Genomic DNA, 9,692 nt, shown 5'->3' with positions numbered 1-9,692 from the left:
AGAGACATATAAAGACATGTAGAGATATAAAGAGACATATAGAGATATATAAAGACATGTAGAGACATATAAAGACATGTAGAGATATAAAGAGACATATAGAGGCATATAAAGACATGTAAAGACATATAAAGACATATAAAGACATGTTTATGTTAGATAGCTAACGTGAGCCACATCCACTAGTAGCTGAAGCCTGCGGCCTTGTGTTATCTTAGCGCAGTCTGAATGATCACTGACAGTAACACTCACGTCTTCCAAAACATCGTAATAAGCTTTTATCTGCTCTTCAAGCTCATCTTTCTTTTTAACAAGGTTTTTAACATCCTCCATTGTTATTTCAGACTTTCCAGAACTGTTTTCCCCCGTCATCTTCATCGCTGCTCAACTGACTGCGTACATCCGGTTCCGGTATTTGTTTATTTGTTTATTTATTTATATTTTTTATTGATCAAATTTCAAATGTACAAACATTGCGTAACATTGTACACGTTTTTCAATACAATCGAAAAATATAATTTTGACCCACCAGCATTAACAATAATAAACAAATACACAAATAATAAAACATATAAATATAATAAATAAAAAATTTTAACATCATCAAATGTACGAGGGAGATGTAATATTAAATATACAGTATATAACTTATCTATCGTATCTATTTTTCTATTTATTCGAGGTGTCCTAATATCTTTCTTGTTTGATAATAATTTAGAAACAAAGAGTTAAAGAGAAATTGTAATTCAGTATAAAACAGATGAATATTGGGGGTGGTTTGCATTGTATTTCCGGTAGTGTAAATTAAACTGACTCAATGTATGAAAACATTGTGGTTTACTCATTAACAGTATATATAAATATATATATATAAGTATATATATATATGCACCTGATTGGTCATTGATAAAATAAACAGTTGCAGTGTTGTAGCCACAATCCTTCTTTTATTCATTTATTTATTTTAACTTGTAATTGTAAATGTAATAATTAAATAGAACTAAACAATGCTGTAAATACGCCAAGAGGCTATTTTTTTTTATTTGTAGTCTGTCGACAGATGTTACAAAGTCACCATCAAAACAGATGAAAATTAAATAATTAAAAGTTATTGAGATCATTTATAAACATGAAGAACAATAATAAAAAGAAAAGAGAATATTGTTAAGTGAGTACTGTTTAAAACATACAACAACAAATAAACATGTAATAGTATACTCACTAAGCAGTTGAAAAACATGTAAAGATAAAGTTTTTTCCTTTAATATTTGAAGGATGGTGGTTGGGCCCAAAAAACCCTTCATTAAAGATTTATTTTCCACAATCCATCAATCAACATTAAACATAAAAAATGTCTACAACACCTCTATTTCACTTCCCACAGCAAAGCACCCCTGTCAAATGTTCAAATCATCAAACACAGACATTTACACTCAGTTTTCATTGTTCAAGAACACATCAAAATCAATTAAACACTGGATATAACCATTCACATACCTAATATTTTAATATTCGACTGCAGAACAAATGTTCTACAAAGAATTACCTGCTCCAAAAAAATCAAGGAAAACACAAAAACACACAATATTAAATCAGGTAAGTCAACTTTAATATATTAGATACAATCATTATCATCATCATAACATACACCGCTTTAATTACTTCTTTTAATCTACTTCTTTTCAACAGCTGTAAACAACGTGTACCTCCCGCACACCAACGCAAGATGGTAAAATGTGTTATTAATTGCTTTGCACCAGGTTTCACAGACAGTGAAGGCAGCAGCATGTTGAGAACAATGTACACAACTATGAAAAACATGGCTGGACTAAATACACCCCCCGACTTGTAGTGGTCTTCAACGGCTATATAACATTTTCTCCTGTAGCATAATTTTTAATTTCACAGTGGTCTATATATATTTAGGCACATTGGTATACAATATGAGAAAAAAAGTGAATATTAAATAAGCACTCTTACAGTATTAGGTGTACCCTGAGTGCTTTAAATATTAATCTGATCACATCTGTTACTATAAATGTATTGTTAATGGCCTTCATCCTGAAACAGGATACAAGTGCAAATAATTGTTTAACAAAGTCATTAAATAAATCCTGTGTGCTCTGTGATATCAGTACTAATAGTTTTCCTTCATGTTCACCTAGTTAACAAATCCCAGCTTTCTGTTGTTGGAATATAAATCTGTTTGTTTTGCAGTCTACATAAACTAGTGCTGATGATTAAAACGACTCAAGTACCAGATTATTATTTATATAGCTAACAGTCTGTATCTTTTGGACCTGCATTAAGATCCTTGAGCTCCAGCAGCGACTGGTCTTTGTCGTCCCCTTGCATTGACGCATCATCAGACGAGGATGAGAAACCCGGCGAGAGCTCAGCCTGAGCCGTGAGCTCCTTCTGCACCAGAGCCAACTGCGCTGATGCCTCATCCAGCTGGGAGTGAACAGCTTGGACCCACTTCTGTAGCTGCACGTTGAGAGCATCCATCCCTTGGTCCAGCTTCTCCTGTCTGCCTTGTAGCTCGTCCAACAGGTGCTGTGTGTCACTGGCAACCTCCTTCCTCTTGCTTCCTACAGAGGGAGCACGCTGACGCAGCATGTAGCCCTCAAACTCCTCCGGACTGAGGCTGAGTGCTGGGCCATCTAGTTTCTCAATGAAGGCCACCGCACAAGACTAAAACAGGGGACAAGGGCAAAGGCAAGAGTGATCAATCGACCTCATTAAACAGCATCCTGTAATGTACGCTGGATGTGTAACTTAAAACTTACCAAATTTGTGAAATAATAGCCGCTCTCTCCTGCCATCAGACTGTGAGGGAGACCAAAACGGATCACATATTGCATGTTGGAGTGCAGGCGAGGTGGATTGGCCTTCAGCACCACATAAATCAGGCCTGACAGGAAGTCATCGGCATTAGCGGGCTCAGTGTTGGAGGTGGAGAGGGCTTCAAAGACATGCTGACTGCATTTGGACACGCATGTCAGTTTGTCTTGAGGCGCTCGTTTAGCGTCCATCTCAATTATGGCTGTTAAATAAAAAAAAAAAAGTCAAACACTAGCATTTCAGAAATTATGTTTACAGCAAATGGGGAAACATACCACTTACTTTCATGAGCTTAAATGAGTAGTTTTGGGAAACACACTTATTTGCTTTCTGGTGGAGAGTTAGATGAGAAGATCAATACCACTATTACATCTGTCCATTACATAAAAGGCTACAGCTAGCAGCCCAATAGCTTATAACAGTATAAAAAGGCATTAAAAACAACGGCTCTGTCCAAAGCAAACGAATTCTGCCTTTGCAATTGTTTAATCAATCCCAAAAACTAAAACCATGTAAAAATGTCTTATATCTTCCAGTGAGATGAGAGTAATATTGATTTTCTCCTCCAGAAAGTGCATAAACAACATGTTAAGTTATTCTTTTTAGTACTAAAGCTGTGAATCACCTGTTATAGCAGGCAGAAAGGGGTCGCTGGTGACTGTAGTCTTTTTATCGGGGAAAGGTACACTCAGCATCTGTGGAGTAACCCAGTTTAAGGAGCTGCAAAGTAAAGACATCGGGGTCAAACAGGGCTTCAGGTTAGATGTTTGGATCAAACACAGCACAGGTGACTTACCGTATCCTCCTCTGTAGAGCCAGGTCCTTCTGCTCATCGTCACAGCTGTCGTGGCAGAAAACCCATTTGTGCAGCCGTGTCATTATTAACTTCTCCACATGCTCCATTATCTGAGTGACCTGAGCCTCGGGAAAACCTGAAGACAAAAACTCAAAAGTCAACTAATGTCGACACGTTTTCAGAATAAACAGCCCAAGAAGTGTTGAACTGATCTGTACTCACTGCTAAAATATTCAGCAAAAGACTGGTAGAAATCCTGCACGAGGTCTGACTGCTTCTGCACCGGCAGATCCTGAACAGACAATGTGTGATCAGAACAGCTCTGGTATACAAAAGAGAGGTTATAAGAAGTGCCATGTTAAACTTAAAACAGATAATTACATGGTAAGCCTCCACTGTGTTGACGAAAGCTGTACATCGGGACTGCAGGCGCTGGGAGGAAGGGCTTCGAAGTATCTTTAGGAAACCAGTGAAGTCCCCAGGCTCGAGGGTCTGGTAGGCTTTTAACACATTTGTAAAGCTTTCAGACTCTAGAGAGACAAAGTAGGCGTTATTCCAGATTAATAAATGAAGTGACATGTTTAAATCTGCAACATAATGTTGAAACAGTGTAGGAACAGTTACTGCATTTGGTAAAACAGTGAATCAAAAGAGCACACAGGTGTCGAGGGGGCAAAGATGACCACAGATATTCAGGTTCAATCGCTGGGAGGTTGGTTGTGAACCTGCAGTGATAAGTCAACCACACTACCCATTCATATGCACATGGAAGTCTACCTGTACAATATCCAATGAAAGAAAACACCTGGTATTGGTCAGATTTTGTTGTCTGATGATTTTAGATTCATGATGTTTCCTGTCTAAGGCTGTCATATGGAGGAGGATTTCTAAATTAGCTGGTTTACTGGAAATTGTAAAGGTTTATGTGAAACAATCTACTATTGATACATAGGCAATGACCAGAAAGGTCAGCAAGTAAAAGTTTCTGCTTTTATTAACAGACTTTGTCAGATCAAGAGACATAATAATAATAAGCCATTAACTGTTTGCAGTTTTCTATTCTGTTTTTGTTTTTCTTTCAAGCTCTCTTAGTTGTGTTCATCATTTTAGGGCTTTTGTCTGCAACAATAGCTGTTGTCTGAACCAAACATGGATTTTGGTGGGTGGATTTTCACTCTACAACAACACAACCAAACACTTTGCACATACTTTTATTACATGAAGTGAACTGGTAACGCTGAACTGAACTACCTTGACGTTTTGGAGGCGATGGGCTGCCCCAGAAGAGCCTCCGCATGGTGTTAATACGACGACCTTTCTCAGTGCTTTTCTTCTCCTCAAATTTGGAGAAGGTGACAGGAGTTCCATCATTGTTCGGCCTACAAAGGAATGACAACATTAAACAAACCACAAACCAAAAAGCACTTAAGTTGTTTTAAGTTCATATTTAGAAGATAGCTATCGTAATAAAGCATATATTATCAGTACAAATATTAACTTCCTAAATCAAATCATGTCCTCCGACGTCTATTCAGGTAATCACAAATGGTCCAACGATGAAGTTTCCATCACGTGTTGCTTTTAAGAAGCTGTGACAAGAATGTATCTACACAGAGACACCACCGTGTTCACATCATACCAGATCTAATTGCTCCTTTGAGTGTGAATGGTGGTTAACGGCAGCGGGTTTACCTTGCGTCTTGCCTTGTGGCTCCGGCCGTACGTGCTCTCTCTCTCCAGCACTTGGAGCAGAAGCCTTGCCACGCAGGGTTTCCATAATATCCACAGGCGTTCTTGCAGAGCAGCTCCTCCTGAGAAACTCGGATTCCTCTTTGCTTGTCTGTCCACATTGTAGAGCTCTCTCGTATACTACTCCTACCTGTTGGACATAATAATAATAATAATACTTCAATCAAAAAGAGTTTAATACTCTGTGGGTCTGATGTTTAAATGAAACTCAGTTCGTCTTGAGTTTGTGACTGCAAGGGTCTAAACCTCAGAGGTTTAGTGTTCACTGTAGTCCAGTTTGTGTATCACGCAGACAGTGATTTTGGTTAAACTGGTTTGAATTGTGATATTGTGAGATTGTACTTGTATGAAAACTACAGATACTTTAATTAACAAGACTCAAAAACACTTTACAAACAAATATTGTATTGTGTATATTAATTATTTACAAGAAAAGTTACTATATAAATAACCAACTTATTTGTTATCCGGTAAATTAAAAAATACATTTTGCTCTCAGAACAAAAAGAAAAAAGCTAATTATTATTTTAAGCAAATGTTGTCAAAACACTACTACAAAACTACTTTATAATGCAAAGTTTCATTATAAGTGACTTTCTTTTACATATATATCTCTTTCATGTGACTGGCTATTAACTACTTTACTCTATTTGGACACACAATGAGTTCACAGACGCTGAAGTGACCGCTGAGCAGATTAAATCCCCTTTGGACTGGTTGCACAGCACACATGGAAACTCAGTGTATTAATGACAGCTGCATACCAATTAGAGCAAGTCCTGCTCATTGTGGAGGCCGCTCCACTAAACGGAACTCAGCCATGGTTGCTCTTACTAGTCCACAAGTCAAAATGTCTTCTTCAGTGCAAGCAGTCCATTAAAAAGAGAACAGTCACAGTTTATGAGAGCTGATGGTTGGCTCACAGAGAGCTCGGCGGCGGCTGACTGTCAGCTGAGGGGATTTGAGATAAGCAAACGTCGAGTGGCAACCATTTAAGTGTTAACCTATTAACCTATTACTTAAGTGTTTAAACTGATTCAACTTCAACTAAAAACAAGCAGAGTATCCATTAAGATGAGGTCCCAATCATTTAAAAACGCCTCCTCACCTGTCAGCTGGTGAAATCATAACTAACCGCTTCCTTATCGGATCGTTGTTGTTTTTTTTTCGCCACCTTCCGGTGTCTTTACCGTCACAAACTCATCGTAACTCGTCCGACGACAATCCTTCAGATGTTGGTAAATGTTCTGACGAAGGTCGGACACAGAGGAAGCGAAAAGAGGCACTAAATGAAGTAATAAAAATAAAGTTGACAGCACGACACGCAGACAGAAAATCAGCTGCTTTCAAACCTGTGCAACCGGAAAATAGCCTCGTGGAAACTACTGTAAAGTTGGAAGAAGTGACGCGATATCGACCCTTTCAAAGCAAAAGTATCGCGGAAATGAAAACAAAAACAACAACTACAACACATCTTCTACCTAGTGTTACATTTTATTTCCAATGTGTCTAATGGAATAACATTATGCCATTAAGTCTGCCTCTGATGCCCTTTGGTTTGATGGTTGTCATGGTCATGAATGTACATTGTCCTCTAGCGGCCACAGTGCGCAACCACACTCTTGTTCGTTATAAAAGTTTTATTCTGAATTTTAACCGGAAGTATTGTTTATAATATTGTATCTAACTTGATGTTAGTGGCGCGCCGTTGTACTTACTTACTTTTTATCAAGAGTAAAGTCTTCAAAACAATAATTACAATTTATTAAAATGGTTTAGAATAATTAATAATAATAATTTTCACGGGGAGGAACTGCAACACAATTAATTTACGTTAATTAATTAACCACGTCACTGAAGACACTGTAAGACATCCGGTTGAATACTTTCAAAATACAGTGACAGAAACTGGAGCAATTATGAACTAATAGAAATTATAATTGTTGTCAAGTGTTCACAGTTTGAGAGACTACACATTCTTCAGTGGGAAAATACAGAGAGAGGTTGTGGTTTTAAATACGTATGGTGTTCATTGTCGTTTTAGTAAGAAGTGTTTTTAAAATAGGTATTATAGCTACTATAATTATTAAAGATGTCCTTTAATCTCCTGCTTATGGTTCTTTGTGTTCATCTGTCTGCATGTCATCTTCTGTTAAGACATCCTCAACTAGAAGTAACCTCTCCACTGTCTCTGTCTTTCCTTTAAATCACAACATATGACATATCATGCCTCTTATTTGCTTAATATTTTCATAATATATTTAATTCTTGGCTTCAAAATCTGTTTTCTTAAGCTGAAAATGTTTCCAGATTGTCTAAATGTACATAGTTAACTTAATCCTGACAGAAGTATCCAAGTTTTCAAACACTGTTCACACTTTAACACTTGTTAAAAGGATCAGAATTATGACACTTTACTGCCAGCCAGTGGTCAAATTGAGGAACAGCAAATTATGCAGAATTTAATAGAAATAAAAGAAAATTGAACAATTAATGTAAAATATAAAATGACAAATAATTCTTAAGGTGTGTTCAGACAGAAAGCAATGTGGAGTTTCACATTATTCGCTCCGCTCTTGGCCTTCGTCTTTTCATGGACTACATGCACCAGACCCAAAATGGGGCTTGAGCCCCTGCCCTTTTGCCCCAGACTCCAAAGTGCCCTCTCTTTTCAGTTAATATAATGAGGGGAAATCTACAGCAGTGACAAAAAAATAGATACATTGTCAATAGGCTACTCCGCTCCTTGCCATTTTTATTTGTTGTTAAAGGCTTTTTGTGGTCTAAAGTGAACTTTCCAGTGGGTGGAGTGGCTCAGCTGGCTGTGTTTGTCACTAGTGATGTAAGGTGGGAAAGCACAGCACAACTAAATAGGTTTGTATAGTTGTGTTGGTGTAAACCAATCCATAAACCACAAAGAAAAGGTCTATTTGTTCAATTTTCTGAACTGGTGTAAACATCTGAAATCATGTCAAATTAGCGGTTCAGTGAATAAAGGTGGGGTGCTGGGGGAAACTGGACTCCTAACCTTAAAATCCTGGCTACAGCACTGGTAGTGCTCGGTTAACTCCTCCGCACATACAGTAGTTTAGTTTAGATTGTATTTTACTTTAGTATATATTTATTATTATATGTTACTAAATTTAAATTAACTGACCAACTAACTGACTAATTTCCACTTTGACAACCCCGGGGGGGGGCAACAGAGTGTCTGCATCTGAGCGACAATGCATCATACTTTATGTGATATTTGCATGTAAGTTATAATCTCTTTTTGGGAAAGTAACAGGTAACTTACAGCTGTCAGTAATCGTGCTTTTAATTTGAAATGCATGTCCGGAACGCTCTCTCGACGGTAACTAGGCAACGAGACGCTAACGTTAGAGCAACAAAGAGCATTTTATCTTAATTTAAGCGACATAACAAGGGGAAAAAAACCTTAATGAAAGTTGTTAAACAGAGAAAATTAATCATCCAAACCGTGAAGTGTGTGTGTGTGTGTGTGTTAGACATCATGTCAGATCCTGACGGTAAAGAGGAGGCTTCAGGAGCAGAAACACAGGCTGAGTCACTGAAGATGAGCGGACAGTCTCAGGTCTACACTGCAACCAGAGACACACTTTTCCCAAAGAATAAGACGATAACTCAAACTAGGACACACTCACTGGTAAATATGTGTAAATGTGTCCAACTGGGAGCTACCTGTATATTAACCCCTGCAGCTGCACCTCAAACACAACATCCTGCTTTAGATAAAAGGGTTAATTCATTAAAACTGGATTATAACAATACTGCAAATGTGCTCTTTATTCAGTCACTGGATTGGGTATTTGGGATGAATCCTTCACTTCCTGCCTTCAGTCTGCAAGACCACGATCAGCTGGCGGTCCTCTACGCTGGAGCTCATGTTGGGATCATTTACAATCACACCTCCAACTCCCAGCACATACTTCAGGTAAACATCAGTTCAGCCACGGTCTACATAATAAAGTCTATAACAACGTATAATATACTCAGTGGTGTAAGTAACCTGCAGGTATCTTTTAATACTACATGTAAGCAGCAGTGTTGATTTAAATACAGTGTATGTTGAATCTTCTCAGGGTCACCTCAGTCCCATCTCATGTATGTGTGTGAGTGAAGACAGACGCTGGATTGCAACAGCAGACCTGGGCCCCAAAAGCACCTTGATAATATGGGACTCCTACTCTGGGTACCCTCCTGATTCTACGTGTATTAATGCATTTGTGTGTGTGTGTGTGTGTGTGTGTGTGTGTGTGTGTGTTAACCTTTGCTGTTGATG

The 9,692-nt window shown here is 38.0% G+C and overlaps 3 protein-coding genes across 3 annotated transcripts in view; 1 reads left to right on the top strand and 2 right to left on the bottom strand.

Annotated features, from left to right (window-relative positions):
• Positions 1-409, bottom strand: part of psmd9 (proteasome 26S subunit, non-ATPase 9) — a 3,204-nt gene extending 2,795 nt beyond the window's left edge. Inside the window, exon 1 of the mRNA XM_035658734.1 lies at positions 253-409. Within this exon, the coding sequence (XP_035514627.1) occupies positions 253-378 (126 nt within the window). The 5' untranslated portion in view covers positions 379-409. The remainder of the gene's footprint in view (positions 1-252) is intronic.
• Positions 410-1,592: 1,183 nt separating this feature from the next.
• On the bottom strand, positions 1,593-6,766 carry LOC118325984 (rab5 GDP/GTP exchange factor-like). Its single transcript, XM_035658867.1, has 9 exons — positions 6,498-6,766; positions 5,333-5,519; positions 4,892-5,019; positions 4,022-4,170; positions 3,863-3,932; positions 3,641-3,776; positions 3,470-3,564; positions 2,790-3,046; positions 1,593-2,694 (listed from the first exon to the last, which is right to left on the bottom strand). The coding sequence occupies exons 2-9, from the start codon at positions 5,488-5,490 to the stop codon at positions 2,278-2,280; spliced, it is 1,410 nt and encodes a 469-aa protein (XP_035514760.1). The 5' UTR covers positions 5,491-5,519; positions 6,498-6,766; the 3' UTR covers positions 1,593-2,277.
• A 2,077-nt stretch (positions 6,767-8,843) lies between these two features.
• cfap251 (cilia and flagella associated protein 251) overlaps positions 8,844-9,692 on the top strand; it is a gene marked incomplete in the record, with an annotated part of 5,426 nt that continues 4,577 nt past the window's right edge. The window contains 3 exon segments of the mRNA XM_035658865.1: positions 8,844-9,056; positions 9,204-9,344; positions 9,493-9,602. Coding sequence (XP_035514758.1) covers positions 8,904-9,056; positions 9,204-9,344; positions 9,493-9,602 — 404 coding nt within the window.

This window comes from Morone saxatilis, unplaced genomic scaffold (assembly GCF_004916995.1).
Source record: "Morone saxatilis isolate NCDOM2014 unplaced genomic scaffold, NCSU_SB_2.0 Contig16, whole genome shotgun sequence".
In the NCBI taxonomy this organism is placed as follows: Eukaryota; Metazoa; Chordata; class Actinopteri; family Moronidae; genus Morone; species Morone saxatilis.
The sequence above is the reverse complement of the archived record's forward strand: the minus strand, read 5'-3'. Positions and strand labels throughout refer to the sequence as shown.